Genomic DNA, 17,881 nt, shown 5'->3' with positions numbered 1-17,881 from the left:
CGCAAACCGCGGGTTCAAGCGGATCCTGAAATTCTTCGAGAATGGATATGTCTCCGAAAAAGCGAGGAACGGCTCGTTAGGCAGCTCTCGCTCCAAGGACACTCACCTCCCATCGAAGAGGTGATTTCTCGACACCGAATCGATTGAAGCCCCCGGATTTGAGCATGACGACCAGGATCGAGGAGCCTTACCTCATCGGGTATCGACAGCTCCACGAGCGCTGGTCCAGAACGAACCTCATTGAAGCGTTGGAGCCCTTGCTCGCAATTCACTCTGAGACAGTGAAACAAAGTTGCCCAAGGTTGCCCCACCGCGAAGCCCTCATCATATGAGTAAGCGCTTCGAATGCATCCGCGAACGCCGCCGCTATGAAACGCTACAATCCTCTTATCTCGTCTGGGAGCCCTCTCATTCAACAGAAAGCGACAGTCGATCTGGATAATCCCGTCGGACTTATACAAGACGTCGACGACGACGAAGTCGACAGCCTTCTCAACAGTTTCACATCGCGAAGCTTGCGGCTTCAAGTGGTTCTCCGCGGCCGTTTTTCGAATTTTCGCGCGTGACCAGCGCAACTATCGGCAGACAGATCAGCTGGGCGTATCCGCAGCGCTTTGTCCCGCAGCGGCAGATCAGCACGGCAAGATGGCGACGACTCGGTGCTGCTGTTGGTGACAACATCGGGGTGCACCAGCGAACTGGTGTTCACGCAAGATGTCAACTAAACTTCTTCCTCGTCGTGTTTTTCTGGCTTCCAGCGGTGCTTCGTCCTGCACAGTCCTCGCGAGAAGGGCAAGGTTGGTATCTACCGTATCCAGTCACTCCGAACTCTTCTCTACGAGCGACGGTGGTGGTCTCCGGAGTTCCCGTAGAGAAGTGGCCGTCGCAGACGTTGCTGCAGGCACTCCTTCCGAGACCGCGGGAACAAACGCTTAGGATCGGAGCAAATCACGGAACGAGACCTCGATGGCTAGCTGGAGGTTTCGGACGCAGCTGCTCGATAACCGAAACTGAGCAGCCTCGGTGGAAAAGTCCGACTTGTATCCGCGCGACTTCGTCGGTGCAGCCAAGGTGGTACACCTGGTTCGGATGCATGTACGTGATCAGCAGGTCTTCTACGCCAATCAGCTGACCGTACAGGGTTGGCTTACGCTAACTATAGCTCCTAGCGGGTCAGTGATATTTATTTCATTACGCGCTTGATCGAGATAGACGTACACTGCGTTCGAGTGATCTGTCAGCTGGTCGATTATGATCAAGCTCCCGAAAAATGAGATTCCTCTTCGGTAGTCTGTTATTCATGCTTGTTGATCGGTTAGTAAAACGGGATGGGCAGCGTACGACGTTTGGAGTCTCTGACGCGCACCTAGTCTTGCAATTCGATAGTGGGTCGTGACCGTGACGTAGATGATACGCTGCTTCAGAGGACTACGATTTCCCTCGTGCAGAAGAGCTTGGTGTCCTGGTGCAGAAAAGGACTATTCCGAGAAAGGATTTCTCCCGGTACTGCCTGATGTGCTCTGCGAATCTGTCAAACTCTCATGCGTGATCTACCGCTGCGTCCAGTCATGCTCGGCTGACACTTCTGCGTAAATGGGAGAGATGCCTGAAGATCTGCTGAACAACATGTGCAGCTCTGATTTCTTATCCGTCCATCCATAGAAACGGATTGACTCCGATTCTGCATCTGAACCGGTGACGCTCAGGCAGTGTTTCAGCCAGTCACGTAAAAACGTTGTCCAGCAGAGCTTCCTCAGACTGAAGTTGACGATGGCGATGCGGCACGACAACGACTTCCGAACAATAACGTCTTATTCTGGAACCCTGTCCTACTTCGGTATTTCTAGAGCTGCTCCCAAGCAGCCCACCGACTACGCGGGCGAGCTAGGGAGTGACGGACAGCTCAACAGTCTGACGGGATACGTGAAGACCGAAGGAACTGGTGAAAACTCCATGCAGACCTCAATTCCGCTTTCGAATCGTGCTCGAAGATCGCAATCGGACTTTTGTCTGGTCGGCTGCTCCCAGACGAACTGCCCGATTACGCTTGGGGCTAGTGTTGCGCTAGAGCTCGGGTTCCATCCGTTTTCCGTCGAGCATGAGTTTGAGACGATACGTGGGAACTTCATACGAATCGAACTTTTTTGCCTCGGCTGGGCGTCGTTAACGACCGGTTTCGGTGGTAACCTTTCGAACTCGGTATGGAGCTTGCAAACGTATGCAGACGTAAAGTCTCGGCTGGTCTGAGAACTTCGTGTGGTTCGCCAGTTTCCCGCCTTCGACGTGTTGGAAAGATGCTGACGACCATAATAGCTGGTTAGAGAAATCCAGCCGTTTTGTCAGAAGCGTGCAGTCAACTTATGAATCAAGCTCCCTGCCAGAAGTATGAAACAAGTACCACTTGTTCTTTCCGAAAGTGTCTGGATGGGCCGGCCTGGTAGTGGATGAACCTCCTCAATGGCTGGCGAAGCCGACCGGAAAAGTTAGTTTTTCGACACCGGAAAGTCACAAAGCAGCGATGGCAGATCGGATGCCGGGTGACGCTCGCTCCACGACAAGCAGCCGTGGGTCGTTGTTTGAGGATTTCTGATTTCGGAATGGAATCGCTCCGGGTTCTGCGGCCGTAGACGAGGATCGACATTGTCTTTGGGAAAGGATCGATTGTTCCGTCGCGGACATTCCTCAAGATCTCTTGCTGGCACTTCACGAATAGCTGCCTGGGAAGATCTTTTCTTTAATATGTTCGCTCACGAAACACTCGTGACAAGCATCGAATATTCATGAGTGCTTGACAGATCCTCGACCATATGTATGACACCGCGAGACTCTCCCGAATCATGTGCAGGTTCGTCAGGAGCTCAAGGGATACCCACATTATCATGACGTTCGATCGGGTTGGGCTCATTCCTGAACCGGAATCTCCCTCTGATCTCTCCCTGGCATGATAAATGTACGTACGTTCACGAATGCAGAGGGCCGCATTCGTGTCCCTTGAGCGAAGGAAAACGAATATTTTCGCCGCAGCCTTTCAAATGAAATTTCTCTCGGAATCTTCCGCATTTGAGCGGAGAGGAAAATACCACAAACGACGGTGACCGTGGCGGTTGCCAGGGGGAAACATGGTACCGGACGGGAAGAGACACTGGAAATTACAGAAACTATCCTCGTGGATGAATGCGTGGTCGGGCTATCCGCTGGTGGTGGGTCTGCCGGTGATGTTCACGGATCGTGACTCATCGTCAGTCATTAGTCGGAGCAGACAATTGAAAGTAAATAATTATTGTCGTCGTTGAGCTGACGTTTCGAAGACGGGAACTCATCCGTTCGGGATCGAGTGATTAGTTCATTGACTTTTCGCCTTTGAAGAGAGAGATACTTTGCTCGCAACACCTGAGGGGAGTTTTCGACGACTAATGAAATGCCATGGAGCTTGAATCAAGCGATTGCCTCCTTTCGACCGGATCACTTCAATGATCGACGTTGTGTTCTCTGTCGCACTATCGCGGTTAGACCAGTGCACTACTCTAGAGGAACCTGCCCCTGTGCCTGCTCCTCCGTCTCGCGAAGTTGTACGATCGGATTCATTCAAATGCAACTCCAGACTGGGAAATCTAGCTCATGCAAACTCGAGTTATCGGGTACCCACGGGTGGAATAAGGAATTCGTTTTTCTTTCTTCGCAGAACTACTTCCGCTAGTTAGTGCTTAGCCCGAACCCTGATTGGATGAACACCTTCAACTCAGCCCTCAGCGAAAAGCCTCGCTTTTCTGTGTCTTCCACCTGAGCATCCCTTCCCTGGAAGTCATCGAAAGGCGATCCAATCCACCATGTCCACAAAGCATAGGAGAGAGAAAGGTGAGCCATTCCATAAATTCTAGGATGCTAGATAATACAGCAGCATTTTCGTGATTTCCCTCACTTTGGGATTTCTGGCCTCGTCTGCGACAGCGAAAAAAGGATTTCCTTGAGGAACTCTGCCTCAGTCAGTCTCCTAAATCAATCTGCCCGGACGACTTGAAGGGAGCTCCTAAGAATTCGTGTCCCTAGTCGGATATTCTGCTTGTAGATCCGCTGACTCCGTCATACCATTCCGTGGCGTGATTCGCATTCGAAGACATTGTAGGTCGGTCGCTCCTCTAGGCACACTGAAGCGACGGCCAAGTCGTGTGGCTTGTCCGAACTCCCGGCCTTTCGAGCGTCATCGACTGCTCGTTTGGGGTTGCGTAATTGATTAATTGTCTTATCCCGGAGAGGAGACGGATCGATCAAGTGTCAAATGGATCGATCGATCGATGGATCGACTAGTCGATGGTCCTGACGACTATTACAAGCATCGGAGCTGTGGTTGGATCCGCCGCGGTCGCTTTCCGCATGGCGGTGTCCGACGACGAGTACCAGTGGTCAATCGCTCGTCAGGGACTCGGGCGATCCCGGTGGCATGTATTGTCGAGAAGACGTGCGTTTGCTCACAATGAGCCGCTGCCGACTTGGGGAATTGTGTGTCTCGCTTCCTCGATATAACTCATTCCGTGAGAGACGATGGAAGATAGCTCACTGGCAGCGTACCTATCGTGGTCGCTGTTCCTCGGATGCATCAACCCGAATGCGGGGAACGATTTCGGGCTGCAGAGAAAATGGGCATGATACATGTCGCGCGGCTCTGGCTGCTAAAATTTCGCTGTAACACGCGGGTACCCACGCCTCCGCCCTGATTGTAGCTCGAATCAGGTGTGGATGCTCAAACTCATTGATTTTTTGAGTCGCTCAATCACCTGCCGTTGTTGATTCAATGAAGAGCCGGATCCGCGCGCTGTCGCATGAGTCCAACGTGACCGGACTCGGAGAGCGCGTCACGATTCTGCGCTCGAAAAGAGCGATGATCATACACCTGTGCGAATTCCCTTTTGCTTTACTCTGCGCCCTTCGCTCGCGGATGTGTTCGCGAGACAGCGAATTGATGTAATTTCTCTTGATCGTGCCCATTACCAGTGCGGTTGCCTTCCGTCGTCTGGCCTAAGGCTTATTGCGCCAGTTACCAGCATCGCAGCCTACTCGATCGTTCGTGTCACCGTGGCTGCTCAGTGATGAAACGCTCGTATCGCCGGAACGCTTAGATCAGTGATTCCGAAAAGCGCTAATTCGATGGGTCGTACAATTTATCCGGGAAAATGAAAATGAAGATAAGGCTCTCGTCGACGTCGGGCGTACTAGAATAATTCTTCGTGCGAGCTAAGGAACCGACTCGATGCGATAGTAGCGGGAATAAGCTCATCGGAGGATTGTAGTCTAAGTGCCGAGATGACCGAAGCATACGACTCTGTTGTCTCCTTTTTTCCAGGACCTAAGAATGACCCCTTCCGTTTCCAAGGAGAAGGGATCACATTCAAGGGGAAACTCATCGGCAGCGAAGCCGTCGCCCACGTAAGATTAGCTAGACCAGCTGATTCCACTTCCTCTGGAGCTGTCATTCTCGGAATGCAAATATGTTTGTCGTCGTGTTCTCTCTCGGTGTATCGCGCCCTAGAGCTCAGCCTTTTCCATCCGAATCGGAGCAAGTCGAGCGGACATTGACAGAATAGTACACCCGTAGTAGCCAAGCAGGATATCGTCCTTAATGGAACACCGCTCGTGGACGGGAAATGTGTTGATCGGGCCGATTGATGGCTTTCACTATTTGAGTAAAGCGGCTAGCTCGGCGAGCGACCGTGGAGTAGCCGAGTCAGCCTGCCAGATCCATTTGGGCGTCTTTTCAGTTCGATTCCATGAGCAACGCTTGAATCAACGCTTCTTCCAGGATCGGGGCGATCGAATGTGTGCGGACGCGATGGCGAGGCTGAAATCCGTGGTGAAGGCTTCGGGGGAACACAAGCAACGCGTTTCACTCACTGTCTCACTTGAAGGTGTCAAAGTGTTCGACGAAAAGACCCAGGAACTGATGTGCCACCATCCGGTTCACCGGATATCCTTCATATCCCAGGATCAGACCGATCCTCGGGCGTTCGGCTACGTTTCGGGTGCCCCCCAAGGGGGGCATTCCTTCATAGCCATCAAAACAGAGAAGGCGGCATCGCTGATCGTGATTGGTATGATTCCAAATTAAAGCGAGAGGATGTACGAGCTCTATCGGTCTGGGGGTCTATCACACGCGATAGGGGAAATTCATTCCCTTCCTGTTCGCGTTGCAGCTCTTCGCGACCTTTTCCATGTGGTCCTTGAAATGAAGCAGCATGAGTTGAAACGCAGGAGTGGGTCTACGTCCAACTCCACGGTGAGCCAAACCAACAACGCCAGCAACCGCAATTCTCTTCCTTCCTCGTCTACGAGTCACGTAAGCTCACGCTAGAGGTTCAAACTAATCGTTGACTTGGCTTCCCCGAATCCGCTCCGAAATAAATCAACGGATTTCCAATCGCTCCCGATTGTGGATTGCTCTGTGATTCCATGCTCGGAGTGCGTCCCCACCCGAACGAAGAGAACATCGTCAGGGTGTTCGACTCAATGAAAGCGAGGAGAAATGATGATGCGGGTGCTTGCTTGTATTCTGTAGTCCTCATCCTAGATTGAGCCATCCTTGAGAAATTTGCCCCTTTGTTATATTTGTATGACTTCATCGAATGTTCCACCTGCCCGATAGCGAGCTGCATGCCATAGTTTGTGTGTTGCTTCAGGAATCGCAAGAGGCCGAGAGGAAACCTGAAGTGCCCGTTGTAGATGACCTCCTTGACCTGCAGAGTGAGATGGATTGTTTGCGTCAGGTTCGTGTCATTGCGCAGAAGAGAAATGTTAAAATTGAATGTCGTCTTCCCTTTGGCCTTGCAATTGTCCAAGCGAGATGTTTACATCGCATCTTCATACCTTTCCCTTCGTAGACTCCGCTTGCTTCAAGCCACGCCAGTAAAAATTCCCCTTGGTTCCCATTGTTTCGATCCGCTAAACATGTTTGAACTATCTTTTGAACGCGCCCGAGTCCTCCGGTGTGAGACGAGCGATCCGAAATCAATCGAGATCCATCGAATACCATAATCCGATCACGATCGAACTCTCCAAACTCTCTCAAAACAGAATCTTCCAAGATGTGAAATCTATCGGCTCCGGCACTACATTCAAGTTTCTAAGTCGTTCACGCCGGAGGGATTTCTAGCATGGGAGATTCACAGCGTGGCTTCATCCACAGGGCATCGATCAGATCGAAGGGGAGATAACTTCGGCAGAAGCAGCTTTTGGATCTGATCCATTCGGATCGACGTCTGAAATGTCTCAAACGAGTTCTGTGGTGCGTTAACAAAAACATTTACGCAATTAATCTCTCCGATGTCGATTCCCTCCAACCATTGTCCCTGCAAATTTCAGTGTTCTCCTTTAAATTCGTGGTTCTAACTCAATGAATGATTCCCGTGAGGAAATTCCGAGTGTAGAGACCGGATGAGTAAGAGCTGCCGCTTCCTTCGACAGATTGAATCAAACGGATATTTTCAACCAAATAAGGTCTGTTTACCCCCGGTTAATCCTCAACCCTTGCTGCCGCCGCCTCCGACGAGTTCGTTACCCTCAACTCCAAAGCGGATGTCTGGACAGACTCGTCAGGGCCTCGGCTCTTCGGGCTCATCGGGTTTCTTTTCCGAGGGGATCTCTGCGCAATCATCGGCTAGCGGAGAATCGAATCAAGTCTCGATGACTCTCCCCAAAGGTTTTACAGCAGGTGAGCAGCTATGGTTGCGAGCGTTCCGATTAGCGAAGAGGCGATGTGGGAAAGATCAGCTGCGTTGAATGGATCGGTCATGCAAGTCTTTTCATTCGTACAGGTTCATCCAGCAGTAGTTGGTTGGATGGAACTCAGGACGTCCACCGAGCGTCTCCGTCTCACGCGCAGGGGACCACTTCCAACATGGCCGTTACGTTGAACAGGCCACCTCAGAGGGTTCCGTCTACAGCTCCAGCGAGCTCGGCTCAAACCCAATTCAGTTTCGAAGGCCTCGATTTCTCAAAACGGAGTTTGCCACCGCCACCCGGTCGAGGGAGTCAACAGGGACGGAGCGGCGCCACTTCCGCCTCAAATGCTCTATTAAGTCTAGGAGAGATGTCTAACGCGTTACCAAATAATACGAGTGCGCAAACTCGACCCCAGTCAGCCGCGATAAATGTGAGTCCTACGCACTGGAGTCTCGTCGGGATGGTCGGAAGAGCTCCGTCTTCCTCACTGCTTTCTCTCATTTCATGAGTGGATCCGTTTTTCCCTGAGTGATTCGATTAACAATTTTCCCCCTTTTTCCCAACTTCAGGAGTTGAGCGCAAATCGAGTGGTGCCGCCGACCTCGTCCGCTCCTTCAACGGTTTTCAACGCGGTGTTCGATAGAGCGAGACCGAACTCAGGCCTCATCGGCCACGTACCTCCGCAATCGACTTCGGTCGATAGCGTGTTTGTGGACGACTTCAAGTTCACTCAGCCCGCCCCGGTTCAGCGAGAGGCGAATTTCTCGGCTGCTCAATTCTCCTTCGAATCTGTGGCTTCGTCGCTGTCTCGTGCGCGAACTCAGGAGAGCACCGAGCTGTTCGTAGAACTCTCGCCCGCGAACCGACCAGCGCCCGTCGAGACCATGGGATCATCGTCGTCATTCGGCTCCTCCACTGTGCATAGCGGGAGCGAGGCAACTTCCCCGCGTATCATCGGGGGTTTGTCCTCCTCACCGCCGTGCAACAAGGGCGGAGAAATTCCTCCAGCAGACAAATACGCAGTTTTCGAAGAACTGAAACAGAAAGAAGAGGCTGCGTCGACGTTCCCGACCGCCAACGACTTTAGGCCCGAGGCTCCGCCGGCAAAGACTGATCTTTTCGCCGACTTCTCGAACTTCTCTAACGTTCCGCAGAAATCTGCGTTGGCCGCTCAGGAATCCTTCTTGAACGACTCCGGCGTCAATGTTTCCACGGTCAGCAACAATTCCTTCGCGAATTTCGAGTCGTCGTTCAACTTCGAGACAAATGCAACAACTTTCGAGACCGACTTCTCTGCGTCGACGTCGGCGCTCAGTTCTACGTCGATGCCGCGCCCGCGAACAACCCAACCTAAAACTGAAAACTCGGTGCCGTCGACTGACTTCGCCAATTTCTTCGAAGAAACAACCGCGTTCGAGGCCAAATTCGATGCCTTCTCAACCGGGCCAAACTCCAAGTGAGTAATGATCTTCTCTCTCAGTTCGCTCTGAATGAATACCGATAATAAGGACACTTATCACCGCCCTGGTAATCTGCTTGACATGGCTCCCCCCGTCTCGAATTTGTAAGGTACTTATGAGGGTACGAAATAAAATTTCCGTCGTCTCGTTGCTCCGCAGGCCAAACGAGCCAATCAAACGGCCACCGATGCTAAACGAAGCCATGAGAAGTAACCCGTTCTGCGCGCTGAGTACGGATTCCACACCATCTGAGGATTTCAACACACCCCAGACAGGACTCCCGCGAAAGACGCCTTCGTCCAACGATAATTCGGTCTGTTCGCCGAGCGACGCAACGACCGCAACAAATCATTTCGTATCGGCTGCTTCGAGTCCGTCGAGTGACCGCTTCGTGACTATGGCGTCCGGTTCTAGTCTTTCGTCGTCAGAAAACGATCTTTCCGCCCCGGTCACGGTGCCGACCCCCACCGTCACCGGCTCCCAGGCCCAACCGCCGTCTCAATTGGCTTTCCCGCCATTCGCTTTTGACGCACCGGCTGCTCCAGCGGTGTCGTTCGCTTCCCCGCTAGTTGTTCCATCATCCCACGCACACGAATCATCCGTTCCCACCGCAGCAAATCCGTTCTGTATGGGCAGTTTTACACTGCCCCCTCAGAAATCGAAAGTCGAAATCGACGAAGGTTTCTGCGGTAGCAACGCAAGTAGCGTGTCTCCTCACCTACCTCAAAAAATGACTTGTGCTATCGAGTCGCAGCACAACGATTTCCCCGTCTCGTTCCCATCCGATAACGTTTCGGCTCCCGTTCGGAACGGAACGCAATCAGGAATATTCAAGAAGAAGGACGATCCTTTCAACGAGGACTTCTTCAACATGCTGAACAGCACACCGGCGGAAACTCCGGGACAGCCCCAGCAGCAACAGTTTGATGCATTCTGGTGTAGGTAGCACCAGTAGACGACCTTGAGATATCAGTGAGCGGGAATAGTAATAATTAATAACCAATCAATCAGGCGCTTCGAACGCCCAATCTTGTGTTCTCGGTGTTCCTTCCGCATTTTGTTCCATTCTCGTTTCTCGGTCCGGGTGTCAACCATCGTCTCGCTTCGTTTGCTACCTCCCTTGATAAGCGAGCTGAAATCTCACATCAAACTTCACTTGCAGGATTTAGGAACGACGTCGTAGAAAAAAGGAAACGACACACGAATATCTCAAATTGACAAGCAACTGAGGGTTGCGGACAGCCTCCCCCAGTTCATCGACCGAGACCTTGAGAGATCTGTAGATTGCCTTATCAAGATGAGTCGACGTCAGAATCTTAGCTCAACGCGCATAAACGTTCCGATGTGCTACGCAGACTCTGATAGGCCTTGGGGAATGATGGGTGTCGGAGTGTAGACCAAAAAAAATCATCGAGGGCAAATGGAATTCGCTCCAAATCGAAACCGACGAGAAAATTTTGAATGGGAGGCGAGCAGGGGAACGCTTGGCTCCGGGGCTAGAAACATTTTCCCCATTGAGCGTTGACCCTGCGAGCAGTGACGTGAAGCAGGATTTTAACTCAGAAGCACTGTACATATAAAATGAACAAGGATCGGAATACCTATGAATCTTATTGTTTTTTTTCTCAATGAGCATGGCTACAATAAAGGAGTTTGTTTTTGTAACTCATAAGTCGGTCATCATCTTCTCGACGGAGGAGGCTCCGTGTCATGGTATGCGCCTGTCTAGCCGAGCTCGACTAAGGGGCGGTCTGAAGTTAGATGCTCGTCCAGCAGATTCAAGGAAGGCAGGAGGAAGGATCCGAGGAGTACCTGCCACTACTTTCTCGGATCGTTCCGATTTTTATTTAGGATCGCCGTTTCCGCGATTTTCTCCCTGGGACCAGAATTGTGCTCTACCGTCGAGTCAGAATTAGGGCCTGATCATTCGAATCTCGTTGCACCCTTTTCATGTAGAAGAAACCCGAATCTTCGTGAGACATCTTCGTGCAGACCCATCCAAATCTGCTGCAGTCGCAATGTACTGTGACAAGGAGCGACTCCGAAGTCCGAAGTTCACAGTCGATTCCACGCTATCCTCATGAATAGAGCCTATGACTGGGTCAAAAATCATCTTGGGTGTGATATACCATGCATATGTTGTGACCGTACTTTGCGAAAAGTCGAGAACAACTTCGTTCTAGCTCATCTGTCACGAATCATCTTCCTGAAATTCTTCCGGGATGGAGATTCGGGTCATGGGGAAAAGCTTCTAGTCCGGGCGTCAAGTTGTCTTCACAGCCTCGAATGACGCGTTCTAACGTGGGTGATATTTCCTGGGTTTGACATTCGGTTTCAGAGCGCGCTTCAACTCACACATGAGGGTAGATCGATCATTATCTTATCATTCGGAATGAGAGGAGATCTTCGGAGGGAATCTCTTCTTAAGATGGGCGTCCAATAGCCGTCTCGATTCTGGTGGATAAAAATGGAGAATAGAGGAACCTTCCTGATGGGTTCTCTATCGGGCCATCAATTCAAATGGCGCCGGGCGGGGCTCATCACCGAACGTACATTGAACCAGCGGGCCCTTCGCACATGACCCGCCAGTACTGCATCCTCGCGAGATGTGCCTTCCTGCTGATGCTCCTCCCTGTACTCTGGAGGAGGGTCATATTAGGGAACAAGTCCACTTTCCGACACGACGCAATGTCTTCCGCCTGAGGAGCTGGTTATCACTCCGGTTCGAGGGAGCGGCGCGTCAACAGTCATGACGGCAGATCTCCCGGACGCTCCCTGTGGGGCATGAGAGCAAGCCCTCGCTACATTTACCGGAATGAAAATAGGAAGAGGAGCCGGCTCACCTTCATCAATGATCCCTCGGCTTTGCGAAGAAAGTCCGAGTCAGTCGGGTGGCAAGTCGATGATGCTGAAGCCTCGGTCTGCGGAATATTCCCGACCGTGTTCACCTATCCTCCGGATATCGAGTCCCGAAGCTTCGGAAGTCGAGAAACCTCATGTATCGCAGGTTCCTCAAGGATCTCCATGAGGACCGCGCTCAGGATCCCGCCAGAAGTTCTGAGACACTCGGATCAGGGAATTCTTGAACTCCGTGTTCTCTTACCCCTTGATCAACGTCGAAGCGAGGAAACTTAATCTCCGTGGACTTCGTTCTCAAGGTTCCTATTACATACTTCTCCTTAGATTGGACTCCAAGGCACCGATTGAGATCCTCGGTTTTGGAAGGTATCGGAGCGACTTCCATGAGGGAATCAGAGATTGGGCGAATTCTGGGTTTTTGGCAATGTGTTTATTGCACTATCTCTTATAATATATGACATCAGCAAGATCGAGAAAATTCCTAATTCTCTGCTTTCCATTCGTAGATCTTTTCAGTAGGTGGTTTCACTTTCCTGGTTTTCTTGTTGCTTCTTCATCCTATCGCTTCCCAGAGGTAAAAAACCTCATCTCCAGGCAGCCGACAACCGGCGTGCGAGGTTTAAATAGGTTTTGTATGGAGCGAGAATTCCGTATACACAGAAGAGGACAGCATGGAACATGGAGGACCCGCGGGACTTATGACTGGCCACAAACATCAATCTATATATAACACAAATAAACGACTAAACGACTCAAAAGTGAGTGCAAAATAAGCTCTCATGCTCCTCGAGCAGCGAGTTTTGTCAAACACTGTGGGTTGGTAAGACGCCCTCCGACCAGGAGGGACGGTACCCGTCGACCTCGACATCGAGCGATCGACGCTATTTTGCAGACCAGAAAAAACGATAAACTAAACACTAAGCGCGAAGCTTAGTCAGTAACGGTAGCCCCGCTGTCGTCCTGTGACACTGAGGTGCAGAAGAAGTGGAAGGAAACAGTTTTGCTCAGCCTGATAATGTTTGAGGAGCTATTCAGTGGAGAAACCAATGTCAGGCAAGCGCTAATATAAGAATTTCCTGTCAATTGGGTCGGTTTCTCGCACGTATGTATCTTCGCCTCGATCCCGATATCTCATATATGTATCAGATGACGAGCGTGGAATCGTCGTCGATCCCATTCGGAGATTTATTGAAGAACTTCTCCGACTGAGTAATCCGGGCGGTCGCTGATTCTGCTGTCGGCTTGTCGGCCCAATAAACACACAGCCTTGTTTGTCGTCAACAATCAATGGCTCAAACGAGAGAGTTCACTCGTTCGTTCGATCATCCGTTCGTCCGCACGTCCGCTGATCCGAACGTGAGTCTGCTCGTGCTCTCCGTCATCTGAGCGCGGGACAGTTTGGAGGAAGATTAAGCAAAGCTTTTGGACACCGCAACAGGTGCGGACGCTTTTTTTTCGTTTTCATGTTCAAGACGATCAAGGCAAAAGAGTCGAGAGAGTAGTTTCACTGAGACTCAGGCGCGTCTGGATTTCACTGACTCCGATATTTTAAAGCTACTCTGTTGATTCCCAGCGGAACCATTGTTGTGTTTGTTGAAAAGGTCTCGTGCCGTAAAACCACGTCGCTCCTCACTTTTCGTCTGTCCGTCACTTTGTTGTTTTGTTGGTCGGTCGGCCTACCTAACCTCGAAGTTTATACATTCGTTTGCAGGCTTCGCCGTCTCGAAGCAGACGTCGGAATAATGTTGTAGAATCGTAACACCTGGTCAGGGTATTTACTTCTCCTAGGGATCACGCGGAGCGCGTTTCACGTATTTACAAACAATAGGGCTCAAACCCTTGTCCGACATGTTGGTGGTTGGATGAATATTTTCCAGTAGCAGCCTCCTTCCCCTGAGGCCAGCCAGCCTACTACTGGATGACACAGCACTTGCACTTGGGCTTCTTTTTCAGAACCACCTGCTCGACTTGCTGAGCGTCGGATGGCGGAACCACGATCCCTCGTTGCACGTCTACGACTCCAGGCTTCGCGTCCTGTTTCGAAAAAAGAATCCTTGAGTCGTGAGTTCGAGATCGCGAGTTGAGCAAGGACAGAAATTTTGGGATCCCTGGAGTCGTGCGTAAAAAAGCTGAAAGCGAACCTTTCTGCCAGAAGGACTCTTTGCTGATCCATTCCTCGTGGTGAGGGATCCGTTAGCCTGGCGAGAGACGCGACCCGAGTCGATTGAGTCGAACGGTCTGCCTTCCTTGATCGCTTTGACAATCTCATCGGCTTCCATCGAAAGTTCGCCTTCCGGACGGAAGGGGTTGTCGATGCCGCTGTCCGTGCTGGAATATCAATTATAGAACTCTAATTATTGTTTTCTTCCAGGAATAGAGCTGGTCGCTTCGTCCAACGTTTCCAAGAGAATCGATACACATACTGCGCTGGACATTTTTGAATCTGGTGGACTCTCGACTTGGGAGACTCCTGAACGAGAAATTCGACCAGAAGAATCTTCACTCTCTCGATGAGTCGGAGCCGTGCTATGAGATATGTCAGGAGAGCTCAGAGTCCACGGAGAGTGCACTCGATAATGAACTATCTGTCCTTGATCTCGGAGTTGTGATTCCTATCTTGCTCCCATTCAGTCCGCAGAATCATACATTAACAAGGGCACTCTGACAGGAAACTAAGTCGAGATCTCGACAGGTTCCTCTCGGTGCCGACTGAGTGAGTGAGGGCATGCATGCGCCAGTGTGCGGGACGAGAAGGGGCTCCCGAGTCTTGTTTTTGATGCTTAGCCGCGAACATGATTGCTTTCGCTCAGTCGGTCAGAAAGTCAGTCGGAGCTCTCGGCATAGGTCGCGAATTTATTCAGAGTCCTGACTCTAGACTCTAGACCAATCGGTTCTCCCCAGATTCTCTCCCGTTCGTTCGTCGGAGGGAGAGCCCCGAGCACAGCGGATCGAGCCTATCAAGAAAGAGTTGAATCCTACAACTGCTCTGACTATCGACCTTGACCGGGAACGCTGGCGGAAACTCAGCCGCTGACGTAAGACGGCGCTCTTGTCACGCGTTTCCGAGGAATCTCAGTTGACATGTGACCTTCGGTTGCTGTCCCACTTAAGGCAGGCAATCGCCTTGACTGACTGAGTGAGTATTTGTCTGACGGAAACATGAGACACGCAGTGTCTATTCCCCAGCGGGCGCATTCCGCCACCAGTACCGAACGATTTCGATACTCGAACTCGAGAGTACACACGTTTTAAGTGAGGCGCGATCCTCATGGTTGAGAAACTCCCCGGGGCGGATCCTCTCGAACCGGAAAGCGGCGACGTCCGCAGATTGGAAAGACATGGCGGGACACAGAAGAAAACAATGCTCTCGGAAACAGCCAGCCGAAGACCAAATGGTTGACAGGCGAGCTCGGGTTTCGTAACTTCGCGATCGACGTTTCGATGAAAATATCTCACAAAGCCGAACCTACGGCGACATTTATGGCTTCCGACCACGGATTGTTTCTCTGATCATCAGTCGTAACACGCGATGGTGATCCGACAAACAAAGGATGAGTCGTAAAGAACCGTGAAGACGCTTACAGAGGAACCGCAGCGCTCGGCTCCTCCGCCGACCGAAAATACATTCGAAGCCCAGAAAATATCCGTCAGCACTTTAAACACTCCCGCCGCTCTCACGTAATCTCGAGAACTCATCTATCCGTCCATCTATCCATCGTTCCGCTTGACAGCTATCCTGTTTGCTGGTCGTCCCGCCCTAAGTCCGAGTCGGCGAGAAAAATCTGAATTGGAAGAAACCTCTCAAGAATCAAGGCGCTTGCGTCAAGCAGGATGGATGCTTCGTCTTCTGGACGACAAGGAGAAAGGTCCTCCTCAACGGAGGAATTATCATCGGCGGATCAATCACACTCATTCCGGAGTTCCATCTGCATTCTGAGAGAAAAGCGCCGATCTCCAGAAAGTAATCCAAAACGCGATTGGACACGCAGAAGAAATCGACGTGATTGGCGGCAGTGGGGTCGGACGGAACACTTTCCACCTGCTATCCTCATCAATGGTTCCAGTCGCGAGATCCGGCAACAGGATGATTTATCGTGTCTGTCAGCGTGGGCTTCAATCGAAGTCGTGTGTCGAATGGAGACATCCATAAACCACAAAGTGAGCTTGTACACGGAGCCAATGACAGAAGATTCCTCTTGTCGGTGCGGCAATGCTCACTACGCCCTACCGATTTAGCCGCCTCCGCGAACGACGTCGGCGATGATATTAGCATCAACTTTTTATTTTGCCACAAATGCATGGCTTCCACAGAGGGCACAATGCGAGCAGAGCAAACCTCTTCTGCCAGAAAACCGAAAGACCAACCGATCGGAATCAGTTTGTCGTCGCACGGAGGAAACTCTTCGACGACGTTCCGTGTTCCCGCGACGAGATCAACCTTGACTCGATGAGAACATCGGGCGTTTCCGATGGCTGAATCGCGTCTGCTCAAAACAGCTATGTATGTTCTTGGATTCGGCTATTTCGCAGCGACTGCGAGCGAGACTTTGTGAGTGTGCGTCTGTGCACGGTGCAGTCTTTGGCCCACGCGCGAAGATCACGCCTCACCGATTTGCAAACGCAGAACCTGTACAGACCCGTACACCACCACGCAGCCGGTCGGTCGCTGCTTGCTCGCCTGCCTGCCTGCCCGCCTGGCTAGAACGGAGTCGCGATATCTTGACGCGGCCCGACGAGCCGGTTACGCCCGTAGGCATCAGTCGGCGAGAAACTTGACTTTTCTCGACCATCTCTTCCCAGAAATCATCGTTCTTTTCTCGGAACCGGATGTTGAAATCATTGCTTTTCGAACTCCTCCGTTCAAAGGCTTTTACCTCTGTCGAGCGGTGTACGTAACTGTCTTGACGCTGGTGTGTTGGCCATTCGGTGTGCTTGTGGTGAAAACCTGCTGAGTCTCCCTGTAACGAAGTCAGGTTCTCAGACGTGCGGAGAATCTGAGCTAAAAGTGTTGTCGGTGCGTCTTCGGAAAGAGTTTCTTCTAGCAAGACAAGGGTCTCCGGTCGGAGCCGAACGAGCAGACGCCCTCACCTGAAGTAGCTGTTTCCTTGCTGACTCGACGTGGTGATGTTGACCACATCTCCGTTGCTGGTGTCCATTATAGCTGACGGGCACTTGTTCGCTCCGCTCTCGAAGAAATGCACCCTTACTCGCGAGGGCGCACGTTCCTCGGAGGCTGTAGACACCGGCTCACTGAAAACACATGACGGATTTAGAATTTACTTCGGGAGTCTCGCGGTCGAACACTTTCATTTAATGAGAAGATTCAAGAATCATATGGATCGGAATGATGATAATTGAGATGATGATAAATGATAACGATAACCAATGGCCTGAGAAATGAATAGAATGGGTCGAGATCATCAGATTCTGCCTCTCGAAAGGGCCGCGATCCGGAAAGAAAATCGCGCGATTCCGTCGGCGCTGTCCGCGAACGACTAGGAAAGTTGTGCCTTGTTCGGCTTTTTGTGTAGAAGCATCATCCTCTACCGCCGCTCACCGAGTATAAATCACGCGAGGTTCCGCGTCGGCTCGGAATGAAAAGACCCGAACTGTCTGAACGTAGAGGAATAAACCCGAAACGCCGCATGTGTTTCTTCCAGCCGGGAGGAAAGTCAACGAGTCGGTCCTACGTCAGCGGGATTCCGCGGATCTCTTCCGAAGGGTACTTCAGTCAGCACGTTTGACACAATCGCACTGCGTAAACATTCGAACACAAAAACTCGATTGGTTCGATATGATATCCGCTTCCTCAAATACGACCGCGGTGGATACCTACACGAGGAACAGCATGG

The 17,881-nt window shown here is 51.4% G+C and overlaps 2 protein-coding genes across 2 annotated transcripts; one reads left to right on the top strand and one right to left on the bottom strand.

Annotated features, from left to right (window-relative positions):
* The first annotated feature begins 658 nt into the window (after positions 1–658).
* Dab (DAB adaptor protein) lies at positions 659–10,116 on the top strand. The gene is given in 11 exon segments (XM_029111845.1): positions 659–797; positions 3,683–3,855; positions 5,339–5,421; positions 5,795–6,083; positions 6,186–6,433; positions 6,669–6,755; positions 7,175–7,273; positions 7,453–7,699; positions 7,803–8,140; positions 8,280–9,166; positions 9,330–10,116. Coding segments are annotated over 10 exon segments (3,093 nt in total). The 5' UTR covers positions 659–797; positions 3,683–3,827.
* Positions 10,117–13,774: 3,658 nt separating this feature from the next.
* On the bottom strand, positions 13,775–17,677 carry LOC100904327 (uncharacterized). Its single transcript, XM_003744714.2, has 5 exons — positions 17,587–17,677; positions 17,118–17,279; positions 16,904–16,987; positions 14,171–14,357; positions 13,775–14,063 (listed from the first exon to the last, which is right to left on the bottom strand). The coding sequence occupies exons 2-5, from the start codon at positions 17,183–17,185 to the stop codon at positions 13,941–13,943; spliced, it is 462 nt and encodes a 153-aa protein (XP_003744762.1). The 5' UTR covers positions 17,186–17,279; positions 17,587–17,677; the 3' UTR covers positions 13,775–13,940.
* Between the last annotated feature and the right edge of the window lie 204 nt (positions 17,678–17,881).

The sequence above is a fragment of the Galendromus occidentalis genome, unplaced genomic scaffold (genome assembly GCF_000255335.2).
Source record: "Galendromus occidentalis unplaced genomic scaffold, Mocc_1.1 scf7180000077474, whole genome shotgun sequence".
Classification (NCBI taxonomy): Eukaryota; Metazoa; Arthropoda; class Arachnida; order Mesostigmata; family Phytoseiidae; genus Galendromus; species Galendromus occidentalis.
Note: the sequence above shows the minus strand (reverse complement) of the source record. Positions and strands in the feature narration are given on the sequence as shown.

Bases quoted from the DNA above. Each gene is read 5' to 3' on its own strand.
- LOC100904327 (XM_003744714.2), bottom strand. From the start codon at position 17,185: ATGGACACCAGCAACGGAGATGTGGTCAACATCACCACGTCGAGTCAG. The intron at 14,358-16,903 runs GTAAAAGCCTTT...TTGATATTCCAG, and splicing joins ACGTACACCGCTCGACAGAG to CACGGACAGCGGCATCGACA. The intron at 14,064-14,170 runs GTTCGCTTTCAG...TTTTCGAAACAG, and splicing joins AGAGTCCTTCTGGCAGAAAG to GACGCGAAGCCTGGAGTCGT.